The 25,483-nt window shown below is 47.4% G+C and overlaps 1 protein-coding gene across 2 annotated transcripts in view; it reads left to right on the forward strand.

Annotated features, from left to right (window-relative positions):
• The window catches only part of SHB (SH2 domain containing adaptor protein B), a 118,968-nt gene that overhangs the window by 78,391 nt on the left and 15,094 nt on the right, over window positions 1–25,483 (forward strand). The window contains exon 6 of one of the 2 annotated variants that reach the window (XM_066604392.1): window positions 19,238–21,034. The exons of the other annotated variant lie outside the window; for it this stretch is intronic. Within the exon in view, the coding sequence (XP_066460489.1) occupies window positions 19,238–19,334 (97 nt within the window). The 3' untranslated portion in view covers window positions 19,335–21,034. Of the gene's footprint in view, window positions 1–19,237; window positions 21,035–25,483 lie in introns of those variants that run through there. 2 annotated transcript variants of the gene reach the window in all.

The following is a 25,483-nucleotide window of genomic DNA, read 5'->3' on the forward strand; positions in this document are numbered from 1 at the left end:
GGCTGGGCACAGGGTCTGATTCCGCTGTAGGATCTGGCATGCAGAATCCGACCCGCCTGTGTGCATTCGGCCTAAGGTGTTCTTACCTGGCAAACATACTCTGATTAGTAGACGTTCTTGCTGAAATGTTGCCAGTGTATGAAGAACGCCTCAAATGGGTTGTCCAGCATTGGGAGAGAGATTCTATTTACCCACCATAAATGGGGCCGCTGGTCTGTGGGCTGTCGGATCTTCTAATTCTGAACTAGTTTGGGTGAGTGGGAGTACCAACACAGGCAGAATCTGGGGCAGATTTTCATACCTGGTAACTACTATTAATCATTTTTTGGACATCCTGCATCTTAAGTCGCTGGAGGGCTGACCTTGGTTTATAACCAAAAGTATGTTAGCATATTGGCTTGGTGTTATACACTTTGTAAAAAGGGGGAAAAAAATAAAGCACCTGAAAGAATGTCGTTTTAACTGCAGAACCCGGCATGCAGGTCCATCTCAGGCAGATCTGTAAATGATGAGAGTTGTGGTGTGATTAGATGCACAGTCTTGTCACCGGAGGCCCTATAAGTGGTTCCCCCCTTGGCCTATAAGAGGCTCTCGGAGGCTCCTTGTGTGTAGTCACCTCTTCTTCTTCCGCTTGTGTAGAGCTTGTTGGCCACTAGACGCCTCTAGAGATTTCACCCCGTTACCAGAGGGGGCGCATTATTGGGATGTGAAAAGCTGGATGGTCGTATCGATGACTTGTCCCCCACCGGCCGTTCTGACCAGACTGTTAGGAGGTGTTGGCACCAGTGGATGCATAAGAGCTAGAGGCGGTACAAGATGTGATACAGGACGGCGTGAAGGCTTAAGTACCATGTTGTACCGCCTCTAGCTTGGATACAAGATGTGATAAAGATGGGCATGGGGGCTCTAGTACCCTGTTGTACCATCTCTAGCTTGGATACAAGATGTGATACAGGCAGGCAAGAAGGCTCTAGTACCCTGTTGTACTGCCTCTAGCTTGGATACAAGATGTGATACAGGCGGGCATGGAGGCTCTAGTACCCTGATGTACCGCCTCTAGCTTGGACACAAGATGTGATACAAGTGGGCATGGAGGCTCTAGTACCCTGTTGTACCGCCTCTAGCTTGGAGACAAGATGTGATATGAGGGGCATGGAGGTTCTAGTACCCTGTTGTACTGCCTCTAGCTTGGATACAAGATGTGATACAGGCAGGCATGGAGGCTTTAGTACCCTGTTGTACCTCCTCTAGCTTGGATACAAGATGTAATACAGATGGGCATGGAGGCTCTAGTGCCCTGTTGTATCGCCTCTAGCTTGGATACAAGATGTGATACGGGGGGCATGGAGGCTTTAGAACCCTGTTGTACCGCCTCTAGCTTGGATACAAGATGTGATACAAGCAGGAATGGAGGCTCTAATACCCTGTTGTACCTCCTCTAGCTTGGATACAAAATGTAATACAAGCAGGAATGGAGGCTCTAGTACCCTGTTGTACCACCTGTAGCTTGGATACAAGATGTGATACAAGCAGGCATGGAGGCTCTAGTACCCTGTTGTACCACCTCTAGCTTGGATACAAGATGTGATACAGGCAGGCATGGAGGCTCTAGTACCCTGTTGTACAGCCTCTAGCTTGGATACAAGATGTGATACAGGAGAGCATGGAGGCTCTAGTACCCTGTTGTACCGCCTCTAGCTTGGATACAAGATGTGATACGGGTGGCATGGGGGCTCTAGTACCCTGCTGTACCGCCTCTAGCTTGGATATTACAGGGTACTAGAGCCTCCATGCCCGCATGTATCACATCTTGTATCTAAACTGAATTCCTTGCCTTGTGGTTTCCGGTTCTTTGCGGTTCCTTCCCTTTATTTAATTAACCCTGCTACAAGTAAGCGCTGGTGGTAAATAATTGTTTGCGGTGGATTTCCAGCCACATATTGAGTTTGCTGTTTCCAGAAGCCATAAGAGTAAATCATCCGGCTCATAATTAGTGCGGATTGAACTGAAAATGTGACTAGCGGAGTGCAATAAAACAAGCAAATTCAGGTCATAATGAGGACATCTGGAGCTTTGGTGGCGCACAGAAATTATCAAAGAGAATGGATTAACCCTTCAGAGGCAGGACGGGTCTGAGGGGCTCAGTGAGAACGTGTAACAAAATATCGTCGTCTGAAGGAAAAATAACTACATGGTCTTTATTTTGCAGTTGACTTATGTATTGCTCTGTCGTGATACGGCATGACTGCGGTGATATCACAGCGGTTAGGTCTCTAAAGGCCCGGCTACGCTAAACAATCGCTGGTTGGTAAAATCCTTCCAAGGAGTTGATGGACTCTTCCTTCTGCATATCTACCGAAGGCCGAGGAGTCCTGTTGGAGCTCATTTGTTGGTCCTTCACATTCATTGTAAAGTGAATGCTTAAGAATGAACGATCGTGGTTTACACGCAACTGCGTGTAAACGAGTAAACTGTTTTTCTACCTGCATAAAATGGACAAACAAGAAGCAAGCTCATTCGCCGTTTAGTCTTTGGACAATCGTTCACAGTAAATACAGACAAATTCGCACGATTCCATGTAAAAAGCGTCCTTAGCAAATGGTGCTGCAGGGAGGTGACGGGTTCCCTTTAAATCTGCAGACGCCACAGGAGGAGGCTGTTGGAGTTTGGTTTGGCACTTGAAATGTTACCTTTGTTAACAATAATTCATGATTATCACATTATGTTGCTGAAATGTTGGCTTGTACTGCAGGGAAGGACGAGCGGTATATACCGATACCGGATATGTGCCTCTTAAGAGGAGCGGGGCTGCCAGTCAGCACATTACTTGAGCTGAATTATTTAAGGAATGCGATGTTACAGGCAAGACATTCTGCAGAAATTGCTCTGACCCTAAAGATCTGGGTGGATTTAAAGGGCCTAGAAGACCCCGAGCACATGGTGGTACCAACCAGGTATTGGCTTACCTGTTCCACTGCTCTCGTAGACCCGGCCCACACATTGCTCTTTCACGGCTGCTTTCCAAAAAAGACAGAAGAGATTCCAGCAAATCCAGAAGTCTTAGGAAAACGGCTACTAAAGCGGATTGAGGAAAAAAAACCTGGAATCTGGAAATCCACAATGGCAGGTGGCGCTCCATCGCCCCCCGACACCCTATAATTCACTATATCAGCCCTGGAAGGTTGAAGGGATATCAAGTTGTAATTCTTAGTGTCTCCTTCCGCAGAGTGCAGGCTGTCTACAGCAGCATGTATTACTCCTCCTTAGAGCCTGGCATCATGACCAGCAGATAAAGGGGATTTTCTTCTTTTGATGACTTGACCGGGGCCCTCTGCTCAGATCTCCACTGATCGGCTGGTTCCTGGGGCCACTGTCACTGCGGTGAGCGTTGGAAGCAGAAAGCACTGACCGTAGCACAGTGGCCCACGTTGGTGGCGCAGCTCCTGTTGAATTAGTTGGAAACTACACTGCAGTACCAACCCGGGCCATTGCGCTACATTATGCACTCCACCTACATTTTTTATTTTATGGCATGAATTGTCCCCACTTTCATTGTATGTAGCTCGCCTATTTGAAGCAATGTTAATCAGCGTCCTGAAACCAGCAAGTCCGCCTGCGCCACCGCGTGCCTCATGGAACATTCTCCTTGGAAGCTCTAATGAGCGCAGAGATTACATCAGGGCACAATAATAAATCTGTATGTATCGCGGGCCTGCGGGGTTACTTGTTTTTCACCATACATTACGAGGTCGGGATCTTACGAGAAGCCTCGCCCGCAGCAGGTTATTGCTTTAATAGGTTTAGTTTTATAAGCCTTTTGGGAATTCACATTAATACGCCGGGCTGGTGGCACTTTATAGACTTGTAAGGAGATGCGTGGCCTCTTAGAACGGCTTCCAATCCTTACCGGCAATGGCCGGCCCTCCGTCAGCTGGCAAGACTTCTACCTGCGGTGGTTGGGTCGGTTCAGACAATCCCCAGATGCTTGTGTAGAGGCTCACCGGGACGAGATCTCTACTGAAATGCGCAGATATTTTGCTATACTGGGAATGAAGGGTTAAGGAGTAGAGATGAGCGAACCTACTCAGCCACGCCCCTTTTTCGCCCGAGTACCGCGATTTTCGAGTACTTCCGTACTCAGGCGAAAAGATTCGGGGGGTGCCGTGGGTGAGTGGGGGGTTGGAGTGGGGGGTAGAGGGAGCGAGAGGGGGCTCCCCCCTGTTCCCCGCTGCTACCCCCCGCTCTGCCGCGCCCCCCGAATCTTTTCCCCCGAGTACAGAAGTACTCGAAAATCGCGGTACTCGATCGAGTAATTACTCGAAACGAGTATATTCGCTCATCTCTATTAAGGAGCTATTTGTGCAGTTTCTACTACCGGACTCACCGTCTGCTGATCTGCCTCTGGCCAATATGGTGCTGATGGGAACGGATCAATTACACCTTGGGACTGGTTGGGTCACATCCTGGACCTTAGGGTGATGGGTGTACAACCATGTAGGAATATACAGCTGCCCGTAGTAGTGCCAGGGAGATTACCCCCACAAGCTGCTACCATGTAGACCTCATCCATACAGGGGCACGAAGATGAAGAACATATAGCTAATTTTTTAATTTTTCTGCAAGCCTAAACAAATGTCCAGTATCCGTTCCTTAAAAGGCATCTGCACATCTAATCTATGGTAGATTAGGCCTCTGCAGAATTTATATAGTCTTTACAATAAACAAAATGAGCAGCACTATAGATATAAAGTACCTATGGCTTCTACCCATCAGTGTACGAAGAGGAGCCGTATGTTAGAGCGTGGTTAAAAAGGAAAATCTATTTTGCTGTCCTACCAACAAGAAGTTTAGAGCATTGGCACCGTAGGTGTGTGGGTGGCCGTAGGGGGGGGGGGGGGGGGTGTAGGGGTGTATGGGAGTGGTGCAGGGATGCACTATCATCAAGACTCAATCCATAGTCTTTAGACTCATATACAGAAGGGGGTAAATTAAAATATCTTCTAATATACCCATGGGGCGTTTTGGCTCCCGCTGAGATTTTCTCGAGCAACATTGTCTGAGAAGCTTGGTGTGAGCTGGACCGTCACACCGGTGGATTCAAGGACTGCAGCCTTCACTTGCCGGGTAAGCCCTCCTTCACACAAGCGTATACGTATTTGTGCGAGCCTTTTTTATGCACTGACCAATGCTTTTTTTGTGTGCGCATTGGCATGTTTTACTGTACTTATTGAGCCCGCACTGATTTACATGGCTAATTCATCTGAGCTCCAGACTTGTTCTTTTTCCAGCAGACTTCTGCATCTCCCGACCGCCCATTGGCTTCTATCGGGACCTTTTGGTAGGCAAATGTGCAGGAAAGTAGAGCATGGTGGGTTTTTTTCATGACTAAAACGCACGTGCAAAATACGGTTATAAGGCCATTGAAATCAATGGGTTCTATTATCTGTGTATTGTGCGTGTGCACAAATACGTTGTGGGTCCAGCCTAACTGCTCGTGGAGTTGGTTTTCTGTCCATGCTTGTGTGGGAAGAAGCCAAACTATCTATTTAATTGTTTTATGAAATGTTGTGCGCAAGTAAGTCTTCCCATGTGATGGACATTAGTTTGAAAGTCCCTCTGGGAGGCAGAGACAGCAGTGAGTGATTATATGCTGATGCCATATAAATGTCAGACATTAATTACCTGCCTGGGCTAAGCATCTCGGGTCTCTTGACTTCGCTGTGCCCGGGGCAGAGGCTCCACCTGCGTCGCCGCTACTACCCCCATAGATTGGGCATGGTTGTGCCCCCACCCTAGCTGGTGTGTTGTGCTACATTATATGGCAAGTCCATTAGTATAACCTTTAGAGGAGTTCTAAAATAAAAGCATCACATTTACTGAAGTCTTCTCAGACTCAAGGATGGAAACATGTAGCGGTGGGGCGACACACATTAAGGAAAGCCTGTGTGGAGGAGTTGGCTCCTCTGTGGGATGCGTGACACGGGGATTCGGCGTTCCTAAACATTTTTCTAGACGCAGTGGGAACGCTCAAGATTATCCGTCTCCAGCTGATGCCAAGTGGAGCGCTTCATTTCTTCCAAATGTATTTACTCTCGTGCTGTTCTGTTAAATAGCGATGTAGGTTATTAATGGGGGGGATGGAGGGATTTGCTTTATTACCCAAATATGTGAGGAGCTGCTTGTGTTTAATTATCACCAGTTTATCTTTAAATCTCTCTACATTTTTTGTGGTTACTATGGTGGGAATGTACGTTTGGTGTTTGTATACAGGTTTTATGATGCGGATCTTGTAAATACTTATGACTTGCAGTTTGTGGGACCGGACCAATGTCTCATTTATTTGTCCTTTTAGAATAACTCATCGGTCAGATTATAGTGATGTTAACCTCTTTCTTGCTAAAAGAGAAGGATCATTATAGATGCATATGCCAACTTCCCCTGCAGGGGGCGTTCACACGTAGCGGATTTGATTTGCTCTTTCTGCAACGGAAAATCTGCTCCAAAACCCACATAATTGGTGCAGATTCAAGCAATGATGCATTTACCGGTCAAAACGGGCTGTTTGAGAGCAAACTAGTTAGCGGTGATGTCACTCACTCGTTCAATTAAGGATCTGCTCATCTAGAAGGACCCTTAGTCATGAATCACAGTGAGAATATTTAATGATGCTAATTTAGAGGTGGTGAGAGGTCTGTTTTAAAAAAAAATAAATAAAAATGTAAATCTGTGCTGTGTTCTTGAAACGACGTCGGTCTTGACGATGAGCTGCTTTTGCACCTCAGGTAAAATTGATTGTCGTGTTTGCACTAAGCAAGTAAAAATAAAAACCCACGCCCGTCCCCTGCTGCTGCGCCATTTTCTTTGTTCCCCATTACAATTTTCAAAAATAAGCTTTAAAAAAATTCACTACTCCGATAGCCCAAGACTCGTTGTCTGAGGGTCCACCTGCTTCCCGGTCTAGAGCCAACAGTCCAAGGTATGCAGTGAGGACCACACACAGAAGTAAGGATCTAAAATTTGGTAGACCCCCATTCCATTTCCTCTCACGCATGGGGAAAGGTTGCCTGAAGCCATTGTTCTGTGGATTAGGCCGTGTTCACACAAGCGTATCAAAATTATCAGCATTTTTACTGCATATGCGGTCATTTTTGTGCGTGTGCACTGCGTATTTTACACCTGCAAAGATGAATGCAAGCAGGGGGTATGATCTCAGAAGTTGCCCAACTTCATGGAAATGCCCTTCCAGCGCTCACATGACCACACAGGCGATGTATTCTTGTGCCTTCCTGTGTTGGTGAGAGTTGTTGGCGCTCTAAGAGCCACGTCTTCACTAGAGGATGGCACTCTCTCGGATTGGCTGGGGTTTTCCACTTCTGTGCTGCCAGGTCCAATGCTGTGGGCAGCGAGGGTCCCGGCCCCTCACCATGTGTCCTTACAGTAAGCAGTCTAGGAAGGAGTTCTTGGACTGAACATTTGCAGTGAGATCATCTTTTTTTACAGAAAGCTCATAATGTACCTTTTGCGGCTTTATCCGGTGTGATTTATTACCTCGCACCCTTCTATTATATTATAGGCCCGTCTGATATTACACTTGTGATCTAGATGTTCCATCTGCAGAAGGATAAATGAAGAATGAACATTAGTTTACATTTATGGAATACGATAACCTATGGAACTCCAGTGAGGTAGAAGATCTGTTATAGTCAGACCGGTCCATAGTGCTAAAGGGTCCTTGGGTGGTCCAGGCAACCGGAGAGGCCCAACGAATGCACAGGAAACAACCCCTTTCTCCACCCTCTAGGGTCTTTCTAATGGATCAGTGGGCCTTGTGTTTGCAATAACAGCCAAGTTTATGATACTATTAAGTGGCGCAGCTCAGGCTCTCTGTAGATGGAGGGTGGGCACTAGTAAAGCCCTTGATGTGGGCGAGCAGAGCTCATACCTGTTCTTGCCCATGGCCCTCACAAAGTTTATAGAACTTTGATTAAACTGTTTTTTGGAGCCTTTCTATCCACCGAACACAATACCAAACAGAGCCATATGTTCCACATGTGACCCTGGCAGTGTGGCCTGCCATACGCTGTGTATATAGAGATGCCATGTGATGTATATCCCTGCTGGGCCTTATTGCTGTTGGCTGTGTATTCCTAAAGCTGAACAGCTGAGAATCGCATTAGGATTTTGAGATGTGACAGTACAGTTTTCACACTCGGGGAAGCATTTTCCTATCCTGCTTCCATGGACTTGAGTTTGAGTCCTGCCTGCGGCACGAGATGTGCGGCCGTTGCATCGCCATGGCCGTGTTTGGGTGCGGGTAGACGTAGCTGCAGCTTCTAGCAATCTCCTCTTTCCTCCGCAGCGATCATGATTACACGTTTGGGAAAAGCCTCCCGGTAAAGCCTTCTGGGTCTGTGACCCCACCAGAGTATGTGGTGTACGGAGGATACGGGATACTACATTCTGCAGGGTCAATTGAGGAAAGATCAATTCCTGTACCACGGTGATATCAATACCAAATGGCGCGCAGCCAGGATCTTGTTAACCGTTCATTGGAACGCACTGATAGTCGTACAGCAAAGGATGAGTGAATGTGGCCATTAGTCTGAGCAATCTGTCACCAAATGTAACCAATCCCATGTCTGTAATTGTATTGGCTGCTATGAATTGGGTGCAAGCGCTGCACTGAGCCCCATTTTCTGCATTTCTGCACAGAAACTCTTTTTGCCGTTTCCCTCTAACGTCTCATTTTAAAGGCCAAATTTTAAGCGGATTTTAGTTCCATTATTCGTAAGGTTATTCAGGCAGCCCCGCCAGGATACAACGGGGTCTGTGGTGCTCCAGCCGCTGTGTAGTGGCTGACACTTGTAATTGCAGGCGTAGCTCTAGTGGAATTGTAAGCTGGAGTCCCATTGAGTTCAATGAGCGCTGCACCTGCAATTACAAGCATCGGCCACTATACAGGTCGGAGCAGTAGCTTCCGCTCCGAACACTGTATAGTGGGTGGCATTTGGAATTGTAAGCTGGCGTTTCACCGATATCAAGAGTGCCAGCCACTACACAGCAGTAGGAGCTAAAGCCCTGTGTAGTACTTGCAGACCCCAGCTTTAGAATTCTAAGTGCCGACCACTACATAGGGGTCAGAGAAGTACTTCTGCTCTAACCCTGGTGTATCCCAATAGGCACTGCATGGATAACCTCCTAAGAGTTAAAAAAAAAAAAAAAGTTAACTATTCGGCAAAATCCACCCTTGACCATTATTGGGATCTGGATTGGGAGGGGTATCATCCCTCAAAGAGAGCACGTAAAAGGTATGTGTAGACACCTAGGAGGTGAGTGAGGAGACTTGTAAGGCCATGCATGCTCCTCTGGGAAATATATGCAAGTAAGGAAGATGTAAACCATACTTCTGCAGCGCCACCTATTGGATGGCAGCATTTGAAGAAAGGATACCAACCATTAGGTGGTGCTGTAGAGGTGGCATTCCATCTTCTCTATTTGCATGTAGGATCTGGATCTCATGCCCATTCTTCACTGGTCAGATGCCAGGAACCAACGCTAGAAGTCCAAGGCACTAATGCGCCATTCCATGCTTGTATACGTCAATCACTTAAAAATGTGAGTTTAGTGTAAAGTCTAAAAACCTAGAGTTGTGGGCGATTGTTGTCATGGCATAATTTGTAGAGGCAAATCTGCACCAATATGTTGTGGACTTGGCTGCCGTCGTCTTCTCTGTGGCGATCGTTGGACTTGAAACCTATACGCACATGCCCTTACAGATTTTGGCCCCCGGAGGCTGACGTTGGCGTCTGGTTGAATACCGATGAAGAGCCTGGTCCTTGTACGGTTATTCCTCTCCGCTCTTCCACTCGATGTATTGCCAGGAGTCCGGGGCTGATGACATATGGTGAGTAATGCGGACCAGCCGATCGTGCTTTGGAAGTTTGACGTCTCCTGTCTTGTGCTTCCTGGAAGCCTCCATTAGTAAGAGTCCACGGAGGCCGCAGACTCTTGCGATGCGTGTGATTCCGTGACATGTCACATCTGGTCAAGGAGCAGCCTTCACTGCTGCCTGCGGTCGCTCACTTTCTCGCGTACATTAGGGACAGATTTGAGCGCTTGCTGGGGGACTCTGTGCTCTTCTTGCCTTTCTCAACAAACTGACATACAGAATCCCGATCAGCTGTCCATGGATGCAAAAACTACAGTTATTGGCTAATAAGACATAAAAGGGCTTCCTGCATTGTTGTGTTTTTGGCTCGGCTGCTCTTGTAGACAGCTTTGTGCAATCTATTATTTCTGGATGGCGATGGTGTAGATATCTGCCGGCTTCCAGTACCGCCAGCAGCTGAGCTCTGGATTGGGGGACTGCTGACCACGGTGTATGGCTTGACTCACTGCCAAGGTGAAGCGGCTGCGGCGCATTGAATCCATAATGCTCGTTAAGCCTTTCTGGCGTTGTAGGGGTTAAGCCTGACACAATGGATGGAGCAGAGCTTTGTTGCAGGAACTTTGATGTCCAGTAAGCTTTTTAGTTGGGCAATCTCCAACACAAGCAGTACTTGTTATTGTTTGTTCTCCGCACATCCATTGTCGGGGAGATCTCGCTGGAACAGTTAAGTCCGGGCGCAGTTTATTCAGAGCGAAATCCTGTCCGCCGCATCAAAATGTGCCTGAAATGTGATCTTGTAGAGCGAAGGTCTGACCGGTGTCACGTGAACGAAGATGATTGACGGTCCAAAGTTTAACGAGGGACAAAGAAAACCCTTTGGAGGAGCAAGGGGTCCATTCATTAACAAAGATACTCATTGGCGTCAATGGGCAGCATGTGATGTGAGGCTTATCTCACCTGTATTGTAGTAGGACTTATTCGGGGTGGTGGGACTTCCCCTCTACTAACAGCTGACTAGCTATATCCGGAGGACCGGCGAAGTGAGCAGTATATTCACTACCATGCCTGCTGTCAGGAAGGGTATCGTTTCTCCTTAAGGAGAGCACCTAGGAGACTTAAGGCCATGCATGCTCCTCTGGGAAATATGCAAATGAAAGGTTGAACAATACCTCTGCAGCGCCACCTATTGGAAGGCTGCATTCCTGCAAGTCAGTATCAGATTTTACACAAGCCTTATTACAGGGACTGGGAACTATAAGCTAAAACCAGAGTATCCATACACGGACAGCTGTTTCGGGGTGATGGAGATGGGCATAGTTCAGCCAATATGAATACAACTACTGTGAGATTTGATGTAATCTGTAAAAGCGGTTAACTGGATCGAAGGCTTTTTTTTTTTTTTTTTTTCCTCCTGTGGATGGTCTGTATTGGAGTGTGCAGCTATCCTCTCTGGGATTCATATGCTGCTGACTTACTCTTAACCCTTTCCAATCCACTGTGACGTCTGAAGACATTCTGATTGAAGGCTGTATAGCTCCAATGTCGGAAGATGTCAAACAGGGTGGTATTACTGCATATTACTGGCTGCTCTGTTGTTGGGGGCCTCTCCAGCATATCCCATACCGCAGTACTGACTCTAGCCAACAGATGGCGCCATTGTATAATGGCAGAAAGAGAAAACCCTCTAGTAAACCCTGAATCCAAAATTGGATTGCAAAGGGTTAATGGTGCGCCATATTTCTCATGGTTTATGCGTTGTGTCCAAGTTTCATGCGCTAAGGCCAGGCTCATACGAACCGGTTGGATTTGGGCTGTGAGCCCGGCAGGCCACCCTGCGTTTCTGATTTCTATGTATTGCAGATGACCTCGCCGTTAGTCATGCACGGAAGGTTTTTTGTTTTTTTTCTCCCCAATGTTTGTATATCCTGCGTTGTTAAGCGATGACACGGGTACCCGCCTACTATACACAATGTCAATTGCAAATGGGCTGCGATGGTCGGACTATTCCATTGACTTCAAAATAGGACAAGCTGTGATTTGTTTTGTTCTTTAATCATGCAATTCATATCTGCAAGTGTGAAGGAAATATCGAAAGTTCATTCCTTTTTAATGCCTTCGTCTTGCCGTGGATCCTCTACGTGGATGACTATTGCGGAATCCACAATTAGAATCCATCCGTGTTAGACCCCTGAAATGTGGACGTACGGATGCATTTGAATGACCTGACCCGGGTAACTTATGAGCAGTGACATCTTCTCCCCAAAGACCTAATTATAAGGAGCCGGCTGCCCCGTCCGGCGTGTGCCCACTCTTCTCTACGTGGCACGTCTGTTGCCAGCAGCCGTATTGACATCAAGAGAGAATCCGATGTCTGTGATCCGAGGTCCAGATTGGAGTTCAGTGACGGCAGCCATCTGAGCTGATGCCACAGATAATGAAGGAGGTTGAGGCTCCATAGAGACCGGACGGCTCGGACTACAGATCTGCAGACATCACTGTGCCGTCCACAGAGAAGAAAGCTTTGAGAACGTTCGAGCTCCTGGTTTTGGCACATTGCTGATCGTGTGGGGCGTATATATTTTTTAATGAAACGCTCTGATGGTTTCCTGGCTGTAGGAGTCCTATAAAACCTCAGCAGAAGGAAGTTGTGACCCGGGGCACCTGAACGCCAAACATTTTTTCTTAGTTTTTCTTGTGTAATGACTTACATTTGGCACTGTTAGGCCATTATCACACAGCATTACTTTGTATCTGTATCTGTTAGTCAAAACCAAGAGTAGAACAGAAGTAGGAAAGGTGGAAATCTTTCCATTCTACTCTTGGTATTGACTTGCACGCTTATGTATTCTGCATTGCTATTGTAAGGTGCCTTACGTTGTTTTGGTTGGACAGCTCGCTTATCACCTTTTCAAAGTAGCAGCCGCTCTGACAGTGCAACTTGTCCAGAAATAATCCAAAATCACATGAGCAATCCAGGTATGTGATCCAGGAATAGGCAGCGGGTGGACAAAAATATGGAAACGCCATACGAAATGCATGCCCTAAACTTCATGTGACTATAAATCATGTTTCATAATAGTACCAGTAAACTTTATCAATTACACATGTAGAGACCAATTTTAAGAGGAGGTAATATCACACAGATACATCCAGGCAGAAGTGAACATTTGCCCTAAGCAACAAGGTTCAATTGGTCAGGGGTTTAAGCCACCCGGCCGCCATTCCAAAACCACTTCTCAGTGATCAAAGTGCTACTCACAGAAGACGGGTGTAAATGTCATAAAACCTGGACTATGGAGCAATGGAAGGTCATTTGGTCGGATGAAAAGACCTTTACATGGTTTCCAGCTTATGGTCGAATGTATGTCTAGAGAATGCCATCCCAAGCTTATGACCCAGATTGTTTGCTGCCAAGAGTGAAGCACGGTGGGGGTTCAGGCATGGTATTTGCAGCCAGACCCATCATTACCCTGCACGTGGCGTTTCATCGTTGCCCTACGACGGTCGTGGTATTCAGCCGGACCCTTCATTACCCTACCACGGTCGTGGTATTCGGCCGGACCCATCATTCCCCTACAACGGTCGTGGTATTCGGCCGGACCCGTCATTCCCCTACCACGGTCGTGGCATTCGGCCGGACCCGTCATTGCCCTACCACGGTCGTGGCATTCGGCCGGACCCGTCATTGCCCTACCACGGGCGTGGCATTCGGCCGGACCCGTCATTGCCCTACCACGGGCGTGGCATTCGGCCGGACCCGTCATTGCCCTACCACGGGCGTGGCATTCGGCCGGACCCGTCATTGCCCTACCACGGGCGTGGCATTCGGCCGGACCCGTCATTGCCCTACCACGGGCGTGGCATTCGGCCGGACCCGTCATTGCCCTACCACGGGCGTGGCATTCGGCCGGACCCGTCATTGCCCTACCACGGGCGTGGCATTCGGCCGGACCCGTCATTGCCCTACCACGGGCGTGGCATTCGGCCGGACCCGTCATTGCCCTACCACGGGCGTGGCATTCGGCCGGACCCGTCATTGCCCTACCACGGGCGTGGCATTCGGCCGGACCCGTCATTGCCCTACCACGGGCGTGGCATTCGGCCGGACCCGTCATTGCCCTACCACGGGCGTGGCATTCGGCCGGACCCGTCATTGCCCTACCACGGTCACGTCACTGCCAACAATTGTGACCATTTCGAGCAACTAGAGCCATCTATAATGCAAAGTTGGTTCCCCCGATGGTGATGCCGTTTAGCAAGACTATAAAGCCCCTGTTGACACAGCTCACATCGTCCAGAACTGGTACCAAATTACGAAGATGAAGCATCACATTTGCCATGGCCTCCACAATTGCCCGACATTAATATCATTTGAGCCGCTGTGGTCAGTGTTGAAAAAATGTTCAAGCGTGCTGGAGCATGCCAAGGTTTTGTCGGAAGAATGGTACAAGATCCCCTGGCAAACCATACAGGACCTCTGTAGACTGCAAGCAGTTCTGACAGCCAAAGGTTTTCCAACGGTGTATTACTCAATGCTTTCTGTGTTTTGTTTTTTTTTGTTGTTTTTTTTGGTGGTTCCATATTTTTGTCCAACCTCTGAATTTTTCTATACCTCGTATATTTACAACTGTGTATATTGCTATGCCAGGCGCGGGGAACGAGCGGGTGTTGCCCATTTTGTTGGAGCTGTAAAGGTTCGTTCGAGTCGATCAGATCTAATATTTTACATCCAAGTTTACTGAAAACCTTGCGCAGTTTTTATTGAACTGATACTTTTCTCCGTGCTGAACAAACACTTGAGCCTGCGTGAACGAGGCCCGTTTGCGTAGTGTGTGGAAGCGTGGGGTCATGTGACTACCAATTAGTTACGTTGGAGTAAATTACTGTTTCTCTATCAGTCTTTTTATTGAAACTTTAATTGGCCAAAGTTGACAGTAGCCAAAATCATAATGAAAATGTGAGCTAAAGCCAATGATTGGGAGGAGTCTGATGTAAGGAGGTGCGACCCATAACAGACTTAGTAACATGAGCGAGTTCAGGGAGGGGTGAGAGAAACTGGAGACCGAGCGCAGAAGGTTACATGGCGGCCGACGTGCCGGACTTCAGTATGTGTTAGTAAATTTGGGACGGTCGGACAACCTGTTTGATGCAAATTGTGGTGTAAGTCACTACATGCCATCCAGCGGGACTTTCAGAGACCTGCAGTATTGTAGTACACATGTATGACCTTGTCGTCGGTATGAATGATATTACGGCCCTTTTACGGGATAATTGTTCAAAATCCATAGTCCTCCCATGTAAACGCACGTTGGGACTGAACCAGAACTGTTCCATTTTTTTACATGCAGAAGCTGAACGACGCGCCATTCAGTATAAACCATAGTCGGTCACCTTTGAGCCACAGTCTGCTTATGGTGAATGGAGGCGGGTGGAGAACGCCTCCATGCCAGCAGGGCTCTCAGCGATGCCAGTGATACTCGCTCTTCTGAACGAGCTGCCAGATGTTTGCCCAGCAGTTCGTCCCAAGTCACATTGCCTCCTGCGGTCCCAAATATCTTGTAGGGGCCGCAGGATTTTGCTCCCTCCTGACACAAAAGTGAAATCAGAGGTGAGAAAAAATGTACAAAGACCTAACTCACAGAAAAGGGAGCCAAGAACGCACCATCTGATAGACTGCAGGGCGGTTCAATCACCATAGACCCTGGTAGAACGCAGAGGGCCAGATTATAAGTAGAGCGGGTTAAATGTTCAGTGCCGTGGCCTGTCAGCAGACTAACACCCGCATTTATCAGTGTGCTATAGAAGCTGGGCGAGCCCAGGGTGCCATGCCAGTGTGGCGCACTGCGGTGATACAGGGCAATCCCCTGCTTTGCCAGTAGGGGCTGTAATCCTTTATGGTGTGGCGCACTTATCTATGGCTGACATCCTTGGTATCAGTTCACATGTGCAGACTGTTAGCAGTCACCCCTCCCCCACTCTGGGCTGGGTTGAGCTGGGTGGCTGTATACTAGTTGGCATTGATTGTTTTAGCTCGCTCATATTGCAATCTGTCCCTCTGCATGCTACCAGGGTCTAATGGTGATAGACTGCAGGGCGGCTCAATCAGATGGTACGTTCTTGGCTCCCTTTTCTGTGACGGAGGTGAGAGGCGCGATGAGTGCTTAAAGAACATCTCCGCTCTTTCTGCCTGGATAGGCTAGTAAAGCCAAGCTGTGATTAAAGGGATTGTCCAGTTACCGGCCAACACTTCTGGGTTTTTGTAACTCCGTTAAAACAAGAAAAGCGGTACTCGCTCCTCCTGTGCCGCCGCAGTCCAGCGCTGCAGCTCTGCTGCGGTCCAGGCGTTTGTGGCAGATATCTGCACCGGATGTCAGGTGACCACCACAACCAATCAGAGTCCGCTGCATCAGCGCTCACATCCTGGGTGCCATGATACCCGGAGCTCAGACTGGCTGCAGCGATCACCTGATTTCTGGTGACCTCTGCCCCAGCACACACCATGCAGTAACTTACCTCCCCAATTTGCTTTAAAAGGGGTTCTCCGACAGTCACATAAATTTACTACCATTATTGCTGGCAACAAAGGTCTGAAGTCCAGCCCGTCCGCTGCCATGTAACCTTACGCGCTCTTGCTCCAGTCCCCCACCCCCTCCCTGAACTTTCTTTGGTTACCAAGTCTCTGTTATGGGTCGCACCTCGTTACATCAGACTCTTCCCAATCATTGGCTTTATCTCACATTGTCATTACGTGTTTGGCTACTGTAAACTTAAGCCAATTAAAGTTTCAATAAGGACCGATAAACAGTAATTTACTCCAAAGTAGCAACTAAAATTGTAGAAAATGCTCCTGTGTCTAGATTTTGCTGTAAGCTACCAGCTACAGCGCCTCCTGCAGGGCTCCCGGTACCCCTCAGAACATTCACCCAATACGCTGAATGGTAGGGAGTAAAGTCTCTGCCAGCCCAGCAGTTCTTGTCTGGTCTGCACACTGGCGGGAGGGACTGGGCGACTAAAGCGCATGAAAACTGGCATACGGCGCTAAAGGTGGACATTCTAAGAGAATCAAAGTACATAAAAAGTCTGTTTTTTAAATGATTTCAAGTAAAAATGTACGTTTTGCAACATCTGCTCATTTGCGTCATCAGGTTGGGAAATGTCTCATGTGATCAAGTTCCCGTTATTACACTGGTCGTGTAATACGTGGGGGGGGGGGGGGCTCGTAGCTATCCAGTGAATGTCACCCCTTTAAGGCCAACTGTTGTGCACCCGGTGACTGGAAGGAACACCTGTGGATTAGTGGGGTGAGTGGCTTCTGCATATATAGATACTGCCTGTAAGGCCCGGGTGTATACAGCGGTCAGAACGGCGCTCTGCGACAACATAACCAGTGACTACTCGTGTGCTTTATTAGGCATTTATCTGGGATGTTCAGCTCTGAAGGCCTCATCGGGCTCCACGGCTACTAACAGCTGCAGTAAAGGACATTTGCATTCACTTGTCGTCACATATATGGAGCCGGCGCAGACTAATGTACGAAGCGGTCCGTGCCGAGCGCCACAAACATGATCACATTGCTTGCAGCATTAATGAGAGGGTATGATTAAAGCGTTGGCCTGTGAAATTAAAATCCTCGATGCAAGGCGAAGGCCAACTAATTGCAACCCTGACCAAGTGCTGTCAGCGCAAACGCTCAACAAACGTGACTCGTGAAGACCGCGATCTAGTGGCTACATGCCGGTTGGGCTCTACCAAGCCGTGCACTTAGGATACTGTAAGCGGTGCCGGCCTTGGAGAGGCTTTTACTGCATCCTACGTGCCCCATGTGATAACAGCCTTAGGACGGCTTCACCCGTGTGCACACGCAATATGCAGGGAATAGAACCCATTGATTTCATGGAGTGCATCAGGTCTATTTTCCTGCACCCGGAGTGCGCAGATGTGTACGTGAAATGCTACATGCGTGAAATGCTGTGTGATTGTGCCAGGAAAAACACTTCTTGAACTCGGACTAATTCGCCGTTTCACTGGCTGGGAGAAAGTACAGTAAAATATCCCCATGCGCATGCAAAAATGCATTGCTCATGCGTGCACTAATACGCATATGCTTGTGTGAAGCAGCATTCGTCAGCAGATAACGCTAAACAGCGAGTTTGGCTGCAACCAAAGATCTGTGTGTAGTCCTGCGACCTTGTACTCGCATTAACATGGCATGAAAGGCCGAAAACAGACATCTCTTCCAGAGGAAGGCAAAAGAAAACCCCAATGAGGCAGAAGCCCGTCTTCCCCGTTGACATGAGCGGGGTGTCTGTGCGGCGCTCGTCACAGATCACAATAAAAATAGTGCTTTTTTCCTCTTGCGAGCTGCGGAGTTTTTTATCGTGCATCTCTTGTCACGGTCAGAATTAGCCCCAACCTAAAACTGCTGCTTGTAGCCTTATCTTTCACATTTGCGTACGACTAATCTCACTATATTAATAATGTCCCGACCTTCTATTGCTTGCAGAACACCACAGGGGTCATTGCGGAAACCATTGTCAGTGGGAAATGTTTCCTTACTACTTTTATCTTAGTTTCTGCCAATAGGGAAAGAATCCATGAGGGTGGCACAGAGTCGTAAGTCCCTCAGAACCCATGCATTGATGTTAGTCCTGTAATAAAGCAGGCATGTTGATTGGCATGATATTCCAAATCTGTGACTCCTAGTAGGTTACCTATAGAAATCCGCGAGGCCTTTGAGGTCCTTTTTAGACAAGCAAGTGACATTATTTCTAGCTCACCTGTTTATACGGGTAGATGCATCGTTGGCTCGTTGAGTCTTTAACATTCGCTGTATAAGCGCTGATGAGAACGACTGAACGAGCACCGTCTAAAGCGAACAAGCCAACAATTGTTTTTAGGTCTGCATAAAGTGACCGATTACTGTTCGCCGCGCAGTCGCTGGCTCGTGTTTGGACCGCACTGTTATCACTCACTTTCACGCGCTTGACCTGCACCTTTTTCAGACTTCATGCAGAAGCGTTCTCTATGTAGTTACAATTAGCCGATGACTTGAGTACACCGCTACGTAATACCGCTCCTATTTATGTGTTAATGTGTCTACGGACGGTTGTACAATCTCCCGCCTCTTGGGTTTATTGCCTTGTAACCGTAAAACCCAACTAATGTTGACTCCATTATCCGGCGCTCGGTCCTGGCGTAGCGTGGCGGTGAATTACGGTGTGATTGGGAGTGTGTTTCCAGGTGCCGGCGTCCACGCCTGCTATGTTAGATTGCCGTTTCATAGTGGCAGCTAATTTGACATAAACGTTCCCATGTCTAGCTCATGAATTATTCACTGTGCAATTACAGGGAGAAGTCGGAGGTAGCGGGATCCATGCGGCTCTGGGCTGTCTGCCCGAACATCTGCAGAAATCCGGGATGTGTTATTACTCCAATGATTAGCTAAGTACAGCGTCTTGGGATCCGTCTCTATCAAACCGACGCAGTTGGAGATCCTCACTCAAGAAATGACCTTTTTGTTAACATAATGAGCTCTTTCTGATGGGCACGGCGCACGACTACTTCTATGGTCTCCTACTGAGAACGGGGCGCTCTCGCAGGCCATTGTTTGGATAGGGCTACGTGCCTGCTCGTCTTTAATATATAACCAGTAATGAGTCACGTGCCTGGTGATGGAAGACGGCACTTCTCACTTAGTAGCTAGAGTCTTTACACGCTAAACACAGAATAAGACCCATTGATTTTAATTGGTTTGTCTTTTGAGCACCCTTTTGCGTGTGGAAAAAAGTAGGACCTGCTCTATTTTCCTGCGTTTTGGCAGTCTATGGGAGGGGCACGAATACGGAAAATGCAAGGGAAAAAAAACACATCTGACTTCATTGGGCTAATTAGCTTTTAAATGTACGGAAGGGGGGTGTTGCGGGTGCGTGTGAACTGGTCTGCGTGTGCAAAAAGTACAGTAATGCACACAAAGCAACTTTATTAAACCTCGTTCATGTGCAAATGCGTTGCGGAATGCGTTTTTGTTTTTTTTGTTTTTTTGCATGTACGCTCATGTGAGGCTACCCCAAGGCCGCTATCACATCTGCGTTGGAACATCCAGTTGGAGGTTCTGTCGCGCAGGTGAGCGGAAATGTAACAAACCCTATTATAGTCAACAAGGTCTGTCCGGTGCTGTTGGGTTCCATCCTGAGACGCACCCGTTTGGCCTGAACGGAGCAGGAAAGCGGATCCCCCACCGCAGGCGTGAAACCACTCTAATTCTGCCATTTTAGGTATATACAGCAAAAGTGGAAAAATGTTGCACCGAAAGAGCGAAAATGTACTTTGTAGAAAAACGTTACCAATTACAATAAATGGTTAATTGGCTGTAATTAGAATGTCCCTGCTGAACCCCTGCGGCTGAATGTTATGCCCACACAGGGTATGATACTTCATTCCACAACAAAGCCGCGGTCTCGGCGCCGGCATTCTATTGTTACAAAACAGAGCGCTGTCGCCTTCAGCCAGCCGTGCGTTTAACTGCTCGCTCACGTTGGGTCTAGTAGTTGGAACCGTCCTCGCTTTGGTAGGGGGTTCTCGTTTCCATGGTAATTCAATCAACATCCTTTCTGCGAGCGAGAATGAGTGCGAGTCCTCCACGCTTCCAGGCGCCTTTATGTGCGCCGCGTCACCTCTGGAGAAATAAATTAGAACTGTAGCGTTCATTGTAACCAGACGACCATAGGGCGATGACAGCCCAGAGTTACGCTCCTGCTGGAAGACCGAAAACATTATTTCCCAGGGTTTTGTCACTATTTGCCAGCAAAAAGGGTTCTCGTTAATTTCACTGGGGACGGGTCGAGGCTTGACGAGGTTTAATATTCAGCGCAATCTCTTCCCACGGAGGCTGTAATGTCGGGGAATCTAGGATGCAGGCGGTGTGACTGTATTAATTGCCTCCTCCTTGGCTCTATTGATTCTTGGTCTCTGCTAATGCCCGGCCTCATATATAAATGAAAGTCTCTAGCGTGCAAACTAGATTGAATTGTCCCGTGATTAGGCCGTACAATCAGACTCCTGAAATTCAAAAGTACAATTAATTCCAGTTTTGGTGCAGCTGTATTGTTCAACACTATCGTGATGGGTTAAAGGGGTTGTCTCACGAAAGCAAGTGGGGGTATACACTTCTGTATGGCCATATTAATGCACTTTGTAATATACATCGTGCATTAAATATGAGCCATACAGAAGTTATTCACTTACCTGCTCCGTTGCTAGCGTCCACGTCTCCATGGCTCCGTCTAATTTCGTGGTACTCTTGCTTATTTAGACGCGCTTGCGCAGAACGGTCTTCTACCTTCTGGACGGTCCAGGCACGAGTGGCGTTCTGGCTCCGCCCCCTTCTACGCGGCATCGCGTAGCTCCGCCCCGTCACGTGTGCAGATTCCAGCCGATCAGGAGGCTGGAATCGGCAATGGAACGCACAGAGCTCATGGTGCACCATGGGAGAAGACCCGCGGTGCACCATGGGAGAAAACCGCAGTGCATCCCTGGGAAAGGACCAGCGGCCATCTTGGGAGAAGAATTTTATAAGTTCATCTTTCATCACATCGGTGAGGAGCAAGCGGTTTAAAAACCGCTTTAAAATGCTATTTTATGCCAGGGGGGTGACAGGGGGAATGGGCTAATGTAAAATTTTGATGTTTGCCGCGAGACAACCCCTTTAATGGAAGAACTCTTCCCCCCCCTCCCCCCACCATACTCACACCCCCACACACCCATGACCTCCCTCTTGGTTCCTCAACTGAACTGTTAGCTTCTGTAGTCACGTAGTTTTGGTCAGTAGAAGCAATAGTGTGACATGGTGTGCATTATATACTCGTTTTTTGGTTAGATTACTTTTTTAATGGCACCTCTGGTTTCTAGAAATTGTGAACAATACTGAAAGTTAAACCATAAGTTCTATGGTTAAGGCCTATACTACAGTGAAGCTGCTGTTAATTGGACACTGTTGCAGGGAAATCGCCCCGGGGTGTACCAGAATTTTGGCAGCAGTAGTAACACATGTCCTCCACTGCACCATCCACTTCTATGGGACCAGCAGTGTTTGGCAGTTCCAAGAGAATGGTGTGGTGGTGGGCATGTGCAACCACTGCTGTCAAAACTTCAGGACAAACCAGGAGTGATTTCTATAGATTGGTCGGGGTCCCAGGGGGCCATCGTCTGTGCCTAAACTAAACTTGGATTTGTTGCTGAACACAACAGGGCTCCACGCAGCAGTCCAGTGGTTCATGACTCCACTGAAAATGGAGACTGTGGATTTCAAAGACAGTACATGTAATTGGCGCCGTAAGGCCAAATGTCCTTCAGCCAAGCACCTGAAAATGGTTCCAACAGACACTGGTGTAACTTTGGTGCCCCCTGTCTCTGGATGGCAGATAACAATACGGTTGGAGCTGCTGGTGCTTATCGGTTGATCAGACACTCCTCTCTACTGGTGGTCAGTCAGGGGGTCCTGAGTCCGGTCACCTTGTGTGCCCTCACACATCCACTGGTCCCAACACCTCCTAACAGTCTGGTCAGACGCTCCTCTCTACTGGTGGTCTGTAGGGGGGTTCTGAGTCCGGTCACCTTGTGTGCCCTCACCATCCACTGGTCCCAACACCCCATAACAGTCTGGTCAGACACTCCTCTCTACTGGTAGTCTGTAGGGGGCGTCCTGAGCCCGGTCACCTTGTGTGCCCTTACACATCCACTGGTCCCAACACCCCCTAACAGTCTGGTCAGACGCTTCTCTCTACTGGTGGTCTGTAGGGGGCGTCCTGAGCCCAGTCACCTTGTGCCCTCACATATCCAATGTACTATAGGGTTTCTGTACTGACTGGGGGCTGCTGGGATATACTTAAGGGAGCTGTGCAGTACATGGGCTGTTGACTAGGGTAGTAGGAACCCATGTCTCACATGTATATCATTCTGATGTGCCACACTCCATTCACTTACATAAGGGAAAGGTACAGTAGGCACAGAAATTCCTTAAAGGGGTTGTGCTACAATTATAAGTTATCCCCCTCTTCACAGGATAGAGGATAACTTATTTATCAGTGGGGTTTTTAGCATTGAGCCCCTCACTGATCTCAAGAACGGGACTCCTGTGTCCCTTGCTATCTGTCATGGCCGTGTTATTTCTGAACATCACTGAACAGAGCGCTGGCTAAGCAGGGGCGGTCAGCATTTGTTTCAATGGGACTGATGGAAATGCTGAAACGTTTGCCGTTCAGTTATCCCACAGTGCCATTAATACAGTAGTGAATGGCGCACTAGTGCGCTTGCACAACCAGCGCTCCATTCAGTCGTCTCCTCACTGGGTTGCATTAACCCAAAAATGAGGGTAAGGGACACTGGATCCCCATTTTTGATCATTGGATAGCCTGCCACCTATCAGCAAGTTATTCGCTATCCTGTGGATAGGGGATAACTTGTAATTGTGATTAATAAGGTACTGATTCAGAATTGTCCCATGTTATTCTAATAGTCCATGTACAGAAATTGCACTGCATGCATCTGCTTTATATTAAAAAAAAAAAATCCTGGTGAACTTCTGGGCTCTGTTCACATCATTTGTATTGTTCAACTCAATCGTAGGAGCCAATCAATAAAAATAACTGAAGGGGTGGTTCTAGAATAGTGAGCACCTGACAGACCCCTTTTACCATCATGGGGTTAGCTTTAATATGAATTGCTGTACATGTGCAGTATTAGATGAAGCAAGCACGCTTCTGGAGGCTACTAGATTATCAACATTGTATAGCAGATCGTATATATTCCTTATAGTTGGATGGTATCCAGGCCCTGCTGCAGCAAAGCAGCCACAAATCATGATGATCCATCCATTATGCTTCACGGTTGGGGTAAGGTTTTGGTGTTGGTCCGCAATGTCCTTTTCCTCCAAACATGGTGTGGTGCACTCGTTCTTTAAAAAAAAAAGTCCACTTTCGCCTTCTGTTCCTGTGCTGCTTGTTCAAAAAATATAATTATGAACGTGAATGGATGTATTTGCAGCTTGGCCTTTTCCTGTAGGTCTTTTGCTTTCCTTTTGGGTTCCCAATCAACTCTTTCAGGATTACTCGTCGTGCTTTAGGAGTGATCTGAATAGAACGCCCCACTCCTAGGAAAACTCAACAGCTCTGAATTTTCACTATTTGTCTAGCCATCGATTGTTGTACATCCAAGTCTGTAGAAATGCGTTTGTAGCCTTTTCCAGCTTATTGCATCTCTAGAACATCTTCTGAGATGTTCTGAAAGTTGCCTGCATCAACAAGGCATTGGTTCAAACTAAACAACCTTTCTTGGGGAAAAAAAAAACTGATTTTACAGTAACCAGGCTTTGTGTGCCTTTTATTTATTTAAACCCGACATTTCCAATCTAGTCTTCATTAAAACCCCTTTTTGCCAATTAACTCTTGGAACATTCATAACCCAGTTCATTGTCCCTGCATCTAAGCCCATTGTACTATATAATGTTCTAGTCCTCTCCAAAGAGTAGGAAATGTTTTTTTACGTTTTTGAAATACTTGAAATCTAAGCATTTTTGAAGAAATTTCATAAGATTTGTGGATTCTGTACCCAAGTCACAAGCAATGTGTCATGCTGACAACTTCAGTGAAGTGTCCATATGTAAAGACAGATTAATGCCTTAAACCTCTTAGAACTCGGATCTTTAAAAAAAAAAATCATATTTGTCTTAATTATCTGTCATATCCTGCTAAGAAAACTATATTGGTGTCGGGATCCTCCGTCAGCGCCGGCACTGTTTAATGAACAGTCATTCTAGCCGTATTTATTTCATCATAATTATGTGTGTGAAGATGTCACCTTCACCGGCTGTGCAATCATGCCTAGCAGAATGGAATAATTCCTCTTAAGAAATGAAATTTACATTATCCCGGAGATCTGTAATTATAGCGCCTGGTTAGAGTCCCCGAGAAAAGGGACAAATAAATGTCAATTTATCAAATCGGTCTACATTTCCCTCAGTATATCAAGAAATGTATGAACGTTGGCAGAAAAGTCCACCAGGCTTCTTTCCACCATAACTAGTCCACATTGGCCACGGTGACACACGTTACTATTGTTCAAGAAGCAACCCCAATCAATTTCTTGGAGCTCTTTAAAACCAGCGTTGTACCAGTTTCTGCAATACAGCCAATTTACTAAACGTGGACTGTATGCCCATAGCCTTTCTTATTAGTAGTACCCTATATAAAGGACTAGAGTTGTTCTTGTCTTTAGGTCCTACTAATTTTAGTAGAATCTTACGACCATCTAATACCCATAGACCTGACAGATGGAGGAAAGGAGCACAAATGAGATGATGCACATCAATGAAGAATCCACCAGCCATCACCTGGCTTCCACTTTCATGCATGGCCAAGTTAGGCTGCCTCGATGGCTCATCTGTTCCGCTCAAAGCTGGATTATCCCAGTGCTGGCAGTGAAGAAGGGAAATGCCAGCTTAGTAGCAGTTTATGGCAGTCCCCCATCTCGCTCTGATAATCGATTCTTCTAAAAAGTACATGTAGAATCTCTTTAGTAGTAAAGCTATTACAATCTGCA

Source organism: Eleutherodactylus coqui, chromosome 5 (assembly GCF_035609145.1).
Source record: "Eleutherodactylus coqui strain aEleCoq1 chromosome 5, aEleCoq1.hap1, whole genome shotgun sequence".
Classification (NCBI taxonomy): Eukaryota; Metazoa; Chordata; class Amphibia; order Anura; family Eleutherodactylidae; genus Eleutherodactylus; species Eleutherodactylus coqui.